Raw genomic sequence first — 17,430 nt, 5'->3', positions numbered from 1 at the left:
CTTCTCCATTCTCCTTCAGAGCTAACTATAATATCATACCTGGGAAAAGATCCCTGCCTTGAGTCTGTACAGTGTTCTCTCTTAATAGTATCACCTCACTTTCCTCCAGATGGTAGAAATCCTACATTCTTATTAAACAAGAAAAAAGAAGATGCAAGGGCCTGAATGCATCTGTTTACATAAAAAAGTTCACATGCATACTCAGAAACACATAAGAAATTATTTCTCACGAAAGACTGAACATTACCACCATGCAGAAATAATTTTCAAAGGGAGCATATTTTAGTTGACCTACTGAATTAGTGACATTAACAGTGCTTAAGTGGATCCAACTCTCACGTTAGCCTCTTTATCAAGCAAATCAGCACTGGGCAATAGAACCTGGAATTTGAGTCAGAAAAGGAGTGTTCAAATCTCTCCTTAACACTTCCTAGTTCCTTAGGAGAGTATGCTGGGTCTCTTTTGGTCTTACTCTGTACTCTCCCAAAGTGATCTCTTCTAAAGCAAGGGCTCCATTTTCCAACTCTAAGCCAGTAGTTGTCTAGTGTATTTCCCTAGCATGCACCTCTGTTATGGAATTTCACCTCTGCATATTCCACTTCTCTGAGAGTCTCCATTGGAGAGCTCACAAGAACTTCACACTCAGCTTGTCTTTAAAAAAAAAAAAAAAACAACTCACCATCTTGTGTCAATCTCCAGCAGTCATTATTTCAGTTCAAGGCACCACTATCCATCCACTCACTCACACTGGAAACTTGGGTAAGCAACCTCTGCATCACTAATAATGAATCTCTAATCCTGAAGTCCTACTTTAAAAACCAATTTTCAGAAGCTCTTCACTTTCCTTTGCCTCTTCTATTCCTCTTTGGTTCACACCCCTATGTTCTTTCCCCTGAATCCAGTTAAAGCTGCTTAAATGGCTCCCGCTTCAACTCTTTCTGAGCTCAATTCACTACAATAGGGAGTTTTTCTAAAATCCAAATCTCATCATGTCACTCTTTTGCTTAAAAATAATTCCGTTGACTTCCCCTAGGGAAAAAAATTTAAATTTCTTACTATGTCTTATAGGACCCATATCACAAGCCTCATCTCCTACCACTCACTTACATAACTCTACTAGATCTCTTCCCACTTCCTCAGATTTACTATGCTTTCTAATGCTGTACGGTTTGGAAGATTATTCTTACATTGATCTCCTGGGAATGCAGTGATGGACATACAGAATTACTTCCATTTCAGTATAAAGAATATCAGATACAAAGGCCACTCCCTTCTGATGCCCTGGAAAGTTGCATGGGGTAGAAGGAGGAAATGAGATACCAACCTGGATGAGCATCCAGCTAAACTGGCAAAGATACAGGTAATGTGTGACTGCAGCAATGGCTGAACAGCTCTCCTCTGTGAGTTGGGGACTTGCATATGCAGATGCCAGAAATACAATCTGTAAGAAACAAATACCTTTATTTTTAAATCACGTTAAAGTCAATTGAGAATATTTTAAAAAACCAATTTTCTTATTTGAATCAACGATTCAATGACTCAAAGGGAAAATAAGTTGATTTGTTTCCCAAACTGAGAAGACTAAGTGATCCTAAAAACAAAAATACATGGATTTTTTATGTTTCTAAGAAAAAAATTAATGATATGAAATTATGCTATATGCTGTTTTGGACTGTCATTGGAAATTCTCAAAGTAAATTTTGTTCTTATCATGGATCGACAAAAATCATATGAAATATATTTCCCTAAGTACAAATGAGAAAATAGAGTGGAAGTACCATTCTTTGTGTAAGTAAAACCTCATAGGAGAGAAAAAAAAGAGGCAAACTTTCTAAGTTTATTATCATCTGCATCATCTCGTTAGGAAGTAATTCATGTAACAAAATAGACAAAATAAATCTTAAATTTCAAATCCTACAGTTACCCTAATTCTTGGATTTTTATTTCAACTGCCTTCAAGTCTGTTCAAAAGTATCCTTCACAACAAGATCTCTCTTGACTACACTATTGAAAATTACATCCCATTTTCTTCTTTATTTCCCACTCATGTGATCACCCTTTTTTTTTTTAAATAGCACTTGTCACTTTCTAACACACTCAGTAATTTATTTCTTACGTTTCTTGGTCATTTTTAGTCTCACTCATTAGAATGTAATCCCTGTAAAGGCAAAATCACTGAATGTTTTACTCACTGTTGTACCCCACTCACATAGCCCAGTATCTGGAACATAGTAAAGTGAAGTGGCTCAGTCATGTCCGACTCTTTGCCACCCCATGGACTGTAGCCTGCCAGGCTCCTCCATCCATGGGATTTTCCAGGCAAGAGTACTGGAGTGGGTTGCCATTTATTGGGGGTACTCAATAAATACTTGTTGAATAAATGGATAAATAAATGAAGTGAAACACTCCTGTTGATTTTTATTATTTTGTATTTTCTCTACTATATGACTACTGTGTTAAATTTTATAATGGAAAGTATACATGGCAATAATAACATACTGTAACATTGCAAGGGATAAATTCCCTCCCTCTTTAGGACAGAGACCTTATAAGCTATCACTATGCTTGAAATATGCCTGAAAATGATTGTTGAAAGAAAGAAAGATAGATTCCAAAATGATAAAGGGGTGTTGAAAGGAGAAAACTAACTGACTTATGTCTCAAAATAGCCCAGCTTCTAAAAAGGAAAGACAAATATCATTAGTGCTTCTTGGATTTAAAAAAATGAGTAATGTGCTCAAAATAGGAAATACAAATATCATTAATGCTTCTTGGATTTAAAAAAATGAATAATGTGCTCAAATCAGAGTACTGTTTCTATTTTCAAATGAAATAGGCCCCTCCCCCATCCACTTGTCCCGAACACGTGTACATTAAATTTTCTCAAAAATTTCTGCCCGAAAGTTTTCCCAGGATGGGATCACTGTGGTGAATGACAGGATCTGGGATGAGACCTCACATGCTTCCAGCGTCACTATTTCACAGGGAAAGACTAACCATAACCAGTCTCCTCAGTCAATTACAGAACCAAAATGCTAATTAAAAATTTACAATAATATGTATCTCATGCCATGCTGACTCTTCCCTCTTTGGAAATATTTATTGAGTACTTCCTGTACCAAGTATAGGAGAAAAAGTATCCTGCCTTTTTTTCTTTTTCAAGCTATGGACACTGAACAAGTTAGTTTACCCTTTTGGGACTAATTCTCTCATCAGTATAAGGAAGAAGTTAGAAAACATTAACTGTAAAGTCCCTTTCTATTTCAAAATCCCAGTATTCTTTTTCAAATGAGAAGTATTCCTGTTTCAATTTTTTGTTTATTTAGTTCTAGATTGGGAGTATACGTTGCTCACACAAAATAAAAGCAGACACTAAGGAATGAATGTCTCATTACTTCCTAACAATCTGATATAAATGAGTTCCCTGAATAAACAAAGTCAACAAATTGCCTTTCTAGACCATATCACAAATAGCTTTTGAATTAATTAGGGCTTACCTTAAAAACATGCTCAGATTTTCCTAGATTTTTAGCTTCTAAGTTCTGAATTGTAATATGTCATAAATTTAACCTTCCTAAATTGTACAAACACATTTTTTACCAGCTGAGCCACAAGGAAGCCCAAGAATACTGGCATGGGTAGCCTATCCCTTCTCTAGCGAATTTTCCCGACCCAGTAATCAAACCAGGGTCTCCTGCATTTCAGGCGGATTCTTTACCAGCTGAGCTCTCAGGGAAGTCCGTTCTCTTAACACCTTCCTCAAAACACTAACAATGAACAACAAACACCAGAAACTATGCCTTGAAAGACTCAAGAGACACAGAACTATGAGATTCAGTCCCCAAAAATTAAAAAAAAATTTTTTTAATTGTATGATTTTTCTTTTTACAAAGTGGCATCTTTTCATAAAGATTTTATAAGAGTACTTATAAATCTCTCTAATTCAGACTTTATAGTATAGATTGTGTTGAATTTATTCTGTGGTTTTGTTCTGATCAACCTGAATAGTTTGCGAGGTAAAACAACAAAACAACAGCATAATTCAAGCTGTAAGGCTTCCCTGACGGCTCAGAAAGTAAAGAATCTCCCTGTAATGCAGAAGACCTGGATTCAACCTCTGGGTCGCGAAGATTCCCTGGAGAAGAGAATGGCTACCTACTCCAGTATTCTGGCCTGGAGAATTCCATGGACAGCCTGGCGGGCTACAATCCATGGGGTTGCAAAGAGTCAGACACGACTGAGAGACGAACATTTTCACTTTTCACTTTCCAAACCGTAATTGAATATGCTTAGTTTTAAGGATTCTATGAAACTATTTATAAATGGTACACTAATTTAAATGATTCTTATTCTTCTCACTGTTTATTTCTTTGAAACAAATCAGTACAAGTCATTGTTTAAAACTGTATTTATTTTCAAAAGACAATTTTAACACCTAAAATTTTATCCTCAAGATACTTCTTCATGTTTTATTATGTTGTAATTTTTTTCTAAATCATAAGACTAGTTACAAAACTACTTGTGTAAACTATGAACATTCTTCCAGAATGTTCTCTGAATTAAGAGAAATGCTTTTTCTCATAATGGGAAAAGATTGATAGATTGGTAAGCAAGAGAAGGCTGAGCTCTTAATAAACATCACAAAAACAGGGATGAGCTAAGAATACTTGGAGAACCAGCAATTACACATTGGGCCTATCTAAAGCTAAATTAAAGTGAATTAAAATACAAATTAAACAATGAAAGTAAAGCAAAATCTCCTAGCATATTTGGCTCACATATCCTTAAGACACTTAACCTAAGAGACAGGAATTTTACCATGGCTTTTTTACTCAAACATATAGAGATGACCAGGAAAAAGGGATATTCTCTATCAGTTCTCTGGATACACTAAGTTGAACGCCATAAGAGGAAACAATATTTTTTTCAATGATTCTCAATCATTCAAGTGTTGACCCATTCAGTAAGCAAATGTTGGAGTGCCTACTATCTACAAAGCACTTTACTATCTATCCAAAATGAAGAATCAGTTCAGGTCAGTTGCTCAGTTGTATCTGACTCTTTGCGACCCAATGAACTGCAGCACCCCAGGCCTCCCTGTCCATCACCAACTCCCGGAGTCCACCCAAACCCATGTCCATTGAGTTGGTATTGCCATCCAACCATCTCATCCTCTGTCATCCCCTTCTCCTCCTGTCCCCAATCCCTCCCAGCATCAGGGTCTTTTCCAGTGAGTCAGTTCTTCGCATCAGGTGGCCAAATTATTGGAGTTTCAGCTTCAACATCAGTCCTTCCAGTGAATACCCAGGACTGATCTCCTTTTGGATGGCCTGGGTGGATCTCCTTGCAGTCCAAGGGACTCTCAAGAGTCTTGTCCAAAACCACAGTTCAAAAGTGTCAATTCTTAGGCGCTCAGCTTTTTTTATAGTCCAACTCCCACATCCATATATGACCACTGGAAAAACCATAGCCTTGACTAGATAGATCTTTGTTGACAAAGTAACGTCTCTGCTTTTTAATATGCTGTCTACGTTGGTCATAATTTTCCTTCCAAGGAGTAAGAATATGATGGCACAAAACAGTGTACAAGCAAGGTGCGACATATTTTCCCTTGGTTTGCTTATGTGTGTGTGAGCACACACACGTGTGTGTCATGTACTACTGATGTGAAGTCTTATTGTTTCTATCTCAATTTAGTAAATGATGACGGAGGATCTGATAGGGGAACTAACTTGTTTAAGGGTCACTGAACAAGTGTTAAAGTGGAATTCAAATCCCAGTGTTCTGATTTGTAAAACCAGTGTTCTTTCTAGAACATCATGCTGCTGCTCCCCCAAGCTACTCAACATCAAGCAGGAGTCCTATCTCAAAGTCCTGAAATTCTAGTTTACTGTATCTCAACCTTTTTTAATCCATGGGCCACCACAGGTTCACACGGCAATGGAACATAACAACTATGGCAACTATAACATTACTCTTAGTTCTATATTGATACAACATATATACATCTTAACCAAAAGAAAACTATATTCCCAATAGAGAATATCTGACATATTTTGTTGACAACATAAAATTCTTTCTTTTTCTGGTTGATCAGAGCTCTATTATAACAGCTAAGGGAGGACATGGGCTTCCCTGGTGGTTCAGCTGGTAAATAATCCACCTGCAATGTGGGAGACCTGGGTTCGAACCCTGGGTTGGGAAGATGCCCTAGAGAAGGGAAAGGCTACCCACTCCAGCATTCTGGCCTGGAGAATTCCATGGACTGTATAGTCCATGGGGTCGCAAAGAGTCAGACATGACTGAGCAACTTTCACACACACACACACACACACACACACACACACACAAACACACGAGGGAGGACATGGAGGGAAATAATTATTCTTTCACTTTAAATATATAGCATGTGTCTCACATGAAAAGATGCTCAACATCACTTATTATCAGAGAAATGCAAATCAAAATCACAATGAGGTACCATTACACGCCAGTCAGGATGGCTGCTATCCAAAAGTCTACAAGCAATAAATGCTGGAGAGGGTGTGGAGAAAAGGGAACCCTCTTACACTATTGGTGGGAATGCAAACTAGTACAGTCACTATGGAGAACAGTGTGGAGATTCCTTAAAAAACTGGAAATAGAACTGCCATATGACCCAGCAATCCCACTCCTGGGCATACACACCGAGGAAACCAGATCTGAAAGAGACACGTGCACCCCAGTGTTCATCGCAGCACTGTTTATAATAGCCAGGCCATGGAAGCAACCTAGATGCCCATCAGCAGACGAATGATTAAAAAAACTATGGTACATATATACCATGGAATATTACTCAGCCATTAAAAAGAATACATTTGAATCAGTTCTAATGAGATGGATGAAACGGGGGCCCATCATACAGAGTGAAGTAAGCCAGAAAGATAAAGACCAATACAGTATACTAACGCATATATATGGAATTTAGAAAGATGGTAACGATAACCCTATATGCAAGACAGAAAAAGAGACACAGATGTATAGAATAGACTTTTGGACTCTGTGGGAGAAGGCGAGGGTGGGATGCTCTGAGAAAACAGCATTGAAACAAGTATACTATCAAGGGTGAAACAGATCACCAGCCCAGGTTGGATGCATGAGACAAGTGCTTGGGGCTGGTGCACTGGGAAGACCTAGAGGGATGGGATGGGGAGGGAGGTGGGAGCGGGGATCGGGATGGGGAACGCATGTAAATCCACGGCTGATTCATGTCAATGTACGGCAAAAACCACTACAATATTGTAAAGTAATTAGCCTCCAACTAATAAAAATAAATGGAAAAAAGAAAAAAATAATAAATTTATAGCATGTGCCTCTTCTTCCTTGGGCTAAATAATAACAAATAATAAAAGTTGGTTTTCCTGTAAACTCCATTTCTCAGTACTCCTTATGCACACTCCTGCTACCATCCCCTCCCTTTACCACATACATCCTCCCTCCTCTCTCTATGAAATAGTCTTCTCTCCACTCAAATTTCACCTACTCTGACCATGACAGACTCCTAGACTTTTTAAAATTTTTTTGAGTGCTAACATCACTTGCTGAGCATTTATACTGGGCCAAATGTGTCCTTTCAAACAGGGACGTTCCTAGGAGGAAGCAAGACATGCACATACGAGGCAATAAAATGTGACAGGTGTTGTAGTAGAGGATGGGGTAAAACATCAGGGAAATGCAAAGTCAAGACTGAATAGTTCTGCTTGTTTATGGAAGTCAAAGCAATATTCAAAGAGAAAACAGAATTGCAGTGGCTTGGCCTATACTTTCTCTTCCACTGGACCCTTCATACTCCAAACCTGCTGTTCTAACTGCATTCATTGCCCTTCTCTAAAATATGTTCACATCATCTCTCAACTCTTTGCTTTTGTTCATTGTCTTCTGTGTAGCTTGAATTTTTGTTTGATCATTCTCTATTTGAAATTATGTCCATTTTTCAAGGTGTGGTGGAAATGTCAACTCTACCATATGGCTATTTCTTTCAACCATAAGTAATCATTTCAACCTCTGAATTTTTAAAGACAGGATTCTGCTATAACAATTAATCCATTTTGCTACCCAATTCTCCCAATTCTTGGATAAAAATTAACTTTAAACTCTTGGAAAACTGTCAACTCCTTAAAGGCAACAACCCAGTAAAATTCTCTATTATTATTATTTTGAATATATTTTTAAGAAGGAAAATACTGTTAACTATTCAGTATCCCATACAGACTCTCATGATTTTGAGCATAGTATTTTCTTAAACAGTGTTATTGATGTATAATTGACAGACAATAAATGGGACATAAATAATGTGTATGACTCAGTAAGTTTTGACCTGTGAAACCATCTTCACAATCAAGATAATTAACGTTATCATCCCCCAAGCTTCCTCACGACTTTTGTAGTGCCTCCTTGCACCATCACCACATTGCACATCCTCAGGCAACCTGTTTTCTGTCACTATACATTAGTTTCATTTACTAGAATTCCATGTTAATGGAAGCATATGTACTCTTTTCTCTCTGGTTTATTTTACTCAGCATCATTACTTTGAAATTCATCCAAAATAATGTATCGATGGTTTATTCTCTTTTTATCACTGAATAAGATTCTAATAACGTGTCCTATCACCTGCTGATGGATATTTGGGTTGTTTCCAGTTTTTGGCTTTTACAAAGAAAAGCTGCTATGAATGTACAAATCTTAGCATGGACATATGCTTTCACTTATCTTGAGTAAATACTTGGGAGAGGAATGGCTGGACCATATGCTGTGTATTTAATCCTTTAAAAACCTGATTAAGGGACTTGCCTGGTGGTCCAGTGGCTAAGAATTCACCCACCAATGCAGGGAACATGTGTTCAATCCCTTGTCCAGATCCACATGCCATATGGGGCAGCTGAGCCTGTCTACCACAAATACAGAATCCATGATCTAGAGCCATCAAGCTACAGCTACTGAGCTCACATGTTGCAACTAATGAACTATATACTAACAACCAACTATTAGAAAGAGAAATTAAGAAAATAGTCCCCTTTACATCAGCTTCAACAAGAATAAAATATCTAGGAACAAATCTAACTGAGGAGATAAAAGACCTGAAATTGAAGAAGACACAAACAGATGGAAAGACATACCATGCTCATGAATTGGAAGAATTAATATTGTTAAAATGACCATACTACTCAAAGCAATCTACAGATTCAATGCAATGCCTATCAAAATACCCATAAAATTTTTCACAAAACTAGAACAAATAATTCTAAAATTTGTATGAAAACATACAAGACCCTGAATTGCTGAAACAATCTTGAGAAAGAAGAACAAAGTTGGAGGCATCACATTCCTTGATTTCAAACTATACTACAAAGCTACCATCATCAAAGCAGTATAATACTGGCACAAAAACAGACACATAGATTAATGGCCTAGAACAGAGAGTCCAGGAATGAATCCACACTTATATGAACAATTAATCTATGACAAATGAGGCGAAAATATACACAGGGAAAAGACAGCCTCTTCAGTAAACAGTTTTGGGAAAACTGGTCAGCTACACTCAAAAAAATCAAACTGGGTTACTATCTCACACTATGAACAAAAATAAATTCAAAAACAGATTAAAGACTTAAATATAAAACCTGAAACCATAAAATTTCTAGAAGAAAACACAGGCAAGCTCTTTGACAGTGGTCTCAGTAGTACATTTCAGTTTCAGTATTTTTGGACGTGTCTCCTCATTTGCAGAGAACAAAAACAAAAATAAACAAGTGAGACTACATCAAACTAAAAATCTTTTGTTTAGAGAAGGAAACCATTGGCAAAATGAAAATGTCATCTACTTAACAGGGGAAAATATTTGCAAATGATACACTTGATAAGGAATTAACATCCAAAATATATAAAGAGCTCATACAACTCTTCTTCAAATAAAACCAAACAGCCTGATTAAAAAATAGGTAGACGATCTGAGCAGACATTTTCTCAAAGAAGACATACAGATGGCGCATGAAAAGACACTCAACATCGTTAACCATGCTGGGCTACGCTTAGTCACTCAGTTGTGTCCAACTCTTTGCGACCCCATGGACTATGACCCTCAGGCTCCTCTGTCCCTCTGTCTTGCCTGGGGATTCACCAGGCAAGAATACTGGAGTGGGTTGCCATGCCCTCCTCCAGGTGATCTTTACAACCCAGGGATCAAACCCAGGTTTCCAGCATTGCGGGCAGATTCTTTACCGTCTGAACCACCAAGGAAGCCCAAGAATACTTTACCAGCTGAGCTACCTGGGATGCCCCATTAATCACGAGGGACGTGCAAATCAAAACCACAATGGGATATCACGTCACACCTGTCAGAATGGCTATCAAAAAGACTACAAATAACAAATGTTGGCAAAGATGGAGAGAAAAAGGAACCCCTGTACACTGCTGATGGGAATGCAAGTTGGTACAGTCACTATGGAAAACAGTATGATGGCGCCTCAAAAAGTTAAAAACAGAATTACCATATAACCTAGCAATTACACTAAGGAATTTGGGGCATTAATCCAGAGAAAACAAAAACACTAATTAGAAAAGATATATGCATCCCTCTGTTATTATTATTTACAATAGCTAAGATATGGAAGGAACCTAAGTGCCAATCAACAGATGTGTTGTGTGTGTGTGTGTGTGTGAGAGAAAGAGAGAGAGAGAGATTTTGGAATACTACTCAGTCACAGAAGAGAATGAAATCTTGCTATTTACAACAACATGAATGGACTTAGTTGGTATTATGCCAAGTAAAATAAGTCAGAGGAAGACAAGTACTATATTATTTCACTTGTGCATGGAATATAAAAAAATAAAAATGAAAAAAAAAAATGACCAAACATAACAAAACAGAAACAGACCTATAGATTCAGAGAACAAAACAGGTGGTTGCAAGAGTGGAGGGAAGTGAGTGGAGCAAAGAAGTGGGTGAGGGAGATTAAGAGGCTGTTTAGAAAGAATGGTTCTGCATTTAAAACTTAAGAAAACTTCAGGAAAATGTTTAAAATCATTCAGTCTATTTTCAAGGCTTCACAGTAACTGATGAAATTTTATTCATTCTTTCCTCAGTAAATCAAGAGGAACAAGTATCTTCAAAATTCTGTATCACTTTAAAAAGAATTCATAATTCTGCCGTGCTCTTGACTTGGTCTTGAAAAATCAGCAATCTCATCATCTCTCTATAACCCAGTTCAACCAGTTTAGCAATCTCATTACTTCTCTACAACCTAGTTCAACTAGTTACCTAGTAGGCACAGAGTATCTAGCACTGAGGTGGGTTCTATGGAAGACACTAAAGAGCAGAAGAAATGTTTCACAGTTGGCAACAGTGGGTTATCTACAAGCAGAGATGAGATGATCTATATTAAGGCTGAGTCACACACAAGATTCCCTCTCTCTTACTGTTTTTATGCCTTAGTCACAAACTTTATAAAGTGATCATCTTTGTTCTGCCAAGTAGGAATAAGGATATAAAAGAAGACTGAGGCTTATTTCTATTGGTGGCAGTAAAATGAAATAGTAAGCTTTAATGTTTAGCTTAATTAGCCATTTCATCTATAGGAAGAGAACATTATTTATAATTGATTATTAATTTTTTAAAGATTTTCTTGATGTGGGCCATTTTTAAAGTTTATATTGAATTTGCCACAATACTGTTTCTGTGTTATGTCTTGGTTTTTTGGCCATGAGGCATGTGAGATCATAGATCCCTGACCAGAGATGGAACCCACTACTAACACTTTCACTTTCATAGCTATATATATACTCTATATCTCTCTTTCTCCTTCTCACCATATATATATTCAACTTGATCTAGGAGATGAATACGGTTGAAAATGAAGCACCAAATTTTACACTACTCATTACTGTATTTTTCACTGAAATAACTACCATAATTATGAATATATGGCCAACTCTCCTAATATTTGGCAACATTCAATAGTTCAGTTCAGTTCAGTCACTCAGTCGTGTCTTAATCTTTGCAACCCCATGAACCGCAGCATGCCAGGCCTCCCTGTCCATCACCAACTCCTGGAGTCCACCCAAACCCATGTCCATTGAGTCGGTGATGCCATCCAACCATCTCATCCTCTGTTGTCCTCTTCTCCTCCTACACTCAATCTTTCCCAGCATTCAGGTCTTTTCCAATGAGTCAGCTCTTCGCATCAGGTGGCCAAAGTATTGGAGTTTCACTTTCAACATCAGGCCTTTCAATGAACACCCAGGACTGATCTCCTTTAGGATGGACTGGTTGGATTTCCTTGCAGTCCAAGGGACTCTTAGGAGTCTTCTCCAACACCACAGTTCAAAAGCATCAATTCTTCAGGGCTCAGCTTTCTTTATAGTCCAACTCTCACATCCATACATGACTACTGGAAAAACCATAGCTTTGACTAGATGGACCTTTGTTGACAAAGTAATGTCTCTGCTATTTAATATGCTGTCTAGGTTGGTCATAACTTTCCTTCCAAGGAGTAAGTGTCTTTTAATTTCATGGCTGCAGTCACCATCTGCAGTGATTTTGGAGCCCCAAAAAATAAAGTCTGCCACTGTTTCCACTGTTTTCCCATCTATTGGCCATGAAGTGATGGGACCAGATGCCATGATCTTTGTTTTCTGAATGTTGAGCTTTAAGCCAACTTTTTCACTCTCCTCTTTCACTTTCATCAAGAGGCTTTTTAGTTCCTCTTCACTCTCTGCCATAAGGGTGGTGTCATCTGCATATCTGAGGTTATTCATATTTCTCCCGGCAGTCTTGATTCCAGCTTGTGCTTCCTCCAGCCCAGCATTTCACATGATGTACTCTGCATATAAGTTAAATAAGCAGGGTGACAATATGCAGCCTTGACATACTCCTTTTCCTATTTGGAACCAGTCTTGTTCCATGTCCAGTTCTAACTGTTGCTTCCTGACCTGCATACAGGTTTCTCAAGAGGCAGGTCAGGTGGTCTGATATTCTCATCTCCTTCAGAATTTTCCACAGTAGTGATAGGAATTATGGAGCAGATGTTGTACAAAGTTCAAGTTGAACAATGAATTATTCTGGAAATGGTTAATCAAGCATGAGTGAAGTCATCCCTCTCTGTCAAAGAAGCTCCATATCAGAACACCATGTACTTTACTGAGTCACTTCCCAACAGTGAATGGAATACACTTTATTTTAAATACTAAGAGGGCTGAGCTGGATGCAGGCTAATGTACCTTACCACAGTGCTCTAAAATATCATGATTTTTTTTTGCTTCATTCTGACTTGTCATTCAAATGCATCTCAGAATATGTGGGTGAGACTTTAAACCACATTCAGCCATCATGTGCATAGGTACTTTATGATGCAGAGAACCCCTAGAGTTTCCCTATGTCAGGGAAAGGCAAGCACCCTCTCTTTCCTGCACTTATGCGTGCATGCTCAATAGCTCAGTCGTGTGCGACACTTTCTTTGCGACCCCATGGACCATAGCCCACCAAGCTCCTCTGTCTGTGGAATTTTCCAGGCAAGAATGCTAGAGGGGTTGCATTTCTTACTCCAGGGGATCTTCCTGGCCCAGGGATTGAACCTGAGTCTTCTGCATTGGCAGGCAGACTCTTTACCACTGAGCCACCCAGTAAGCCTTTCAACACCCACGCTCATAACCAATTCCTTCTTCTGGTAATCTATTCTGGGATTCCACTCACCCATCTGTTACCTCTACCATCTAAGCCCAATTCATTTTTAATCCAGTCTTTATAGTCATTAAAACAATTTCATGTACATGGTTTTTGAGTTTCAATTGTTTCAGAAGATTGAGAACAGACCAGCTGTGCTCTAAGGCCTGCTGTGCAGACATCGTCCTGGGATTCCCCTCGCATTCTGGATTCCGGATTTCTATTTTCCTCCTCCTTCCTGTACTGAAGCACATCTCTAGGAGCTAAATCAGAGTACACAGAGATCGTTTTTTTTGATGTCTTGTATGACTGAGGTCTTGTTTGTGTTATATGATTGTGTTATAAAAACAATTTACAGTTAGAATTCTAAAGTTACTCATTTTTGTCCTCCAGTGTTTTTGTTGAGAAGTCTAAGACCATTCTAATCCCCAACATGTGACACTGGGCTGGGGGTTGGGTGGGTCCTCTGGAAATCCTTAGCTCTTTCGTTTTATTACAGTGTTCTGAAATGTCACAGTGATTCTATATCTTATTTGGTTTTCTTTGCTAAGCATTTACAGGCTCTTATGAATCATATTCTTCAATTCTGGCCATTTTTATTACATATTTCTTTGATAAAATTTCCTCCTCTCCATTTTCTATTTTCATAGCTTCTAGATCCATTATTAACTAGGTATTGGACCTTCTGGCCTGATTCCTTCTTTCCTTCTTCTTCTAAAAATAAATTCTTTTTATTTACTACCTCTTTGTTCCCCATCTAGCTCATGAAGATACTCATAAGAAAAAAGTTTGTTTAACATTTTTAAAATTAAAATCTACCATATATACAGTAGATCTCAGGAATCTTGAATTGCAACTAGACAAAACTTTACATCTCTATATACCCACTATAAAATCACCATCAAGATCAAGATATAGAACATTTCCAACATCTCATAAGGTTCACTTACTTCCCTTCCCAGTGAATACCCAGTAGTTTCAAGAAAATCACCATAAACACCTGTATTATAATCAGTTAGTTCTGCCCATTCTTGAACTTCATATGAATGGAACCCTCTGGTATGTACTATTTCACATCTGGTTTATTTCTTAATAAATGTTTGTGAGATTCATCTATGTTGTTGTAATAATGTTTCACTCTGTTTTTAATTGCTGTGTAGTGTTTCATTGCGTGAATATACCAAAATGTATCCATTCTACTTCCTATGGACATTTGGGTTATTTACAATTTGGGAATACTATGCTTAAAACTCAACATTCAGAAAATGAAAATCATGGCATCCAGTCCCACCACTTCATGGCAAATAGATGTGGAAACAGTGGCTGACTTTATTTTTTGGGGCTCCAAAATCACTGCAGATGGTGACTGCAGCCGTGAAATTAAAAGATGCTTGCTCCTTGGAAGAAAAGTTTTGACCAACCTAGACAGCATATTAAAAAGCAGAGACATTACTTTGCCGACAAAGGTCCATCTAGTCAAAGCTATGGTTTTTCCAGTAGTCATGTATGGATATGAGAGTTGGACTATAAAGAAACTCAAGCACCAAAGAATTGATGCTTTTGAACTGTGGTGTTGAAGAAGACTTTTGAGAGTACCCCGGACTGCAAGGAAATCCAACCAGTTCATCCTAAAGGAGATCAACCCTGAATATTCACTGGAAGGACTGATGCTGAAGCTGAAAATCCAATACTTTGGCCACCTGATGTGAACTGACTCATTAGAAAAGACCCTGATGCGGGGTAAGATTGAAGGCAGGAGGAGAAGGGGATGATAGAAGATGAGATGGTTGGATAGTATCACCAACTCTATGGACATGAGCTTAAGCAAGCTCCAGGAGTTGGTGATGGACAGGGAGGCCTGGTGTGCTGAAGTCCATGGGGTCGCAAACAGTCGGACATGACTGAGAATGAATCGAACTGATGAATAAAGCTGTAACAAATATCTCACAGACTAGTCCTTTATGGCTTATTTATCTTGGGTACATATTTAAGAAGAAAATTGATAGACTATAGGATAGGTGTGTGTTTGGTTAGCAGAAATTCCCATTGGTAATACCTGGTACTGTATGTTTTTTCTGAATATTAGTCATTCTGGTTGATGAACAATTGTATATCATTCTGGCTCACATTCATTTTTAACCCTCTTTAACTAGGTTCCATGGTTACCAAATAGTCACTGAGACTACTTTTTAGTATTCATACAACTTGATCTGTTTGATATTTTATGCTATTGGCACACTTTCCTTCTTTACATTTGCTTGCTTCTAAATCTCTTCCTTATACAACATAAAGATTTCATCTTCTGAAACAAACAGTCCTGGATTCAAATTTTAATATTACCAGTAGACAACAGTGATGTCAGGGAAGTTATTCAACTTTCTGAACTTCAATATCTATATCTTTAAAATCAAGCTAACTATATTCATCTTATGGGGTAGCTGTGAAGAGTAAGTTATGACATGTGTAGTATATCTCAAACTTTTCTATTTAAGTACCTCTATTGGAAAATGCATGTCTAACTCCTCTTAGGAAGTCTGGGGCTGCATCCTTGACAAATACTTCTTTTGTCTGTGTCATACTTAATCTTAAATACTATGTGAATTTTGCATACATGCATGCTAAGTCACTTTAGTTGTGTCTGACTCTTTGTGACCCTATGGACTGTAGCCCGCCAAGCTCCCTTGTCCATGGGATTCTCCAGGCAAGAATACTGGAGTGGGTTGCCATGCCCTCCTCCAGGGGATTTTACCAACCCAGGGATTGAACCTGTGTCTCTTCTGTCTGTGGCACTGGCAGCTGGGTTCTTTACCACTAGTGTCACCTGGGAAGCCCATGTGAATTTTACATGTTGCTTTATATCATCATGCTTATCTAACTATATGTATATTAATTTTATTTTGCTGTAAAACAACACTGATAACTGATGATGTAGGAAGACAGGACAGACACATGGGTTCTCATTCACCCTGCAACACTGTCCTCCTTTTTCCAGGGGATAAATATACCTGGGACAAGAATAGACAATCTTGACCTTCTCCATGCTGTTTCAGAACCTGCATTCTCTTCCTTCTACCTCTCTTAAATAATGGTATTTCAGGACTGCTAGAATACTAAAGAAAAAAAAGAAAAATCTGTCTTTTGAATAAAAAGAAATTCAGTTCATCGGCCAGAGAAGGTCTTCCACTGTGTTGCTTAGGCATTTTGGAATTGCATTTAAACAAAATAAATAAGTGGGGGTTTCTACTAGTTTGAATAGTATGACCCCAAAATTCATATTTACCTGGAACCTCAGAAACTGACTTTATTTGGAAATAGGGTCTTATAGATTCATTAGTTTAGATGAGGTCACACTGGCTTAGAGTAGGCCCTAAATCCAATGACTGACGGGTCCTGATAAGAAGGCCATATGCAAACAGACTCACACACAGGGAAGAAGTCCATGTGATGACAAAGGCAGAAACCGGAGGAGAGCAGCTGAAAGTCAAGAATGCTAAGGATCACTGGAAATCACCAAAAACTTTGAAGAGGCAAGGAAAGGTTCTTCCCTAGAGTCTTTAGTGGGGCACAGACCCGCTGACACTGTGATCTCAGATCTCTGAACTCCAGGACTGTGTGAGAATAAATTTCTGTTGTTTTACACTGCCCCAACTGTGGTGCTTTGTTACAGCAAACCTAGGAAACGAGTACAGGCTCCCCCTTCAATGGGCAGCTCGTGGAAGGCCTCTTTGAAG

At 38.1% G+C, this 17,430-nt stretch overlaps 1 protein-coding gene across 1 annotated transcript in view; it reads right to left on the bottom strand.

Moving 5' to 3' along the window:
• ADGRV1 (adhesion G protein-coupled receptor V1) overlaps positions 1–17,430 on the bottom strand; it is a 544,484-nt gene that overhangs the window by 188,271 nt on the left and 338,783 nt on the right. Inside the window, exon 84 of the mRNA XM_070465812.1 lies at positions 1,325–1,441. Coding sequence (XP_070321913.1) covers positions 1,325–1,441 — 117 coding nt within the window. The remainder of the gene's footprint in view (positions 1–1,324; positions 1,442–17,430) is intronic.

This window comes from Odocoileus virginianus, chromosome 3 (assembly GCF_023699985.2).
Source record: "Odocoileus virginianus isolate 20LAN1187 ecotype Illinois chromosome 3, Ovbor_1.2, whole genome shotgun sequence".
Classification (NCBI taxonomy): Eukaryota; Metazoa; Chordata; class Mammalia; order Artiodactyla; family Cervidae; genus Odocoileus; species Odocoileus virginianus.
This window is presented reverse-complemented; position numbering and strand designations above follow the sequence as displayed.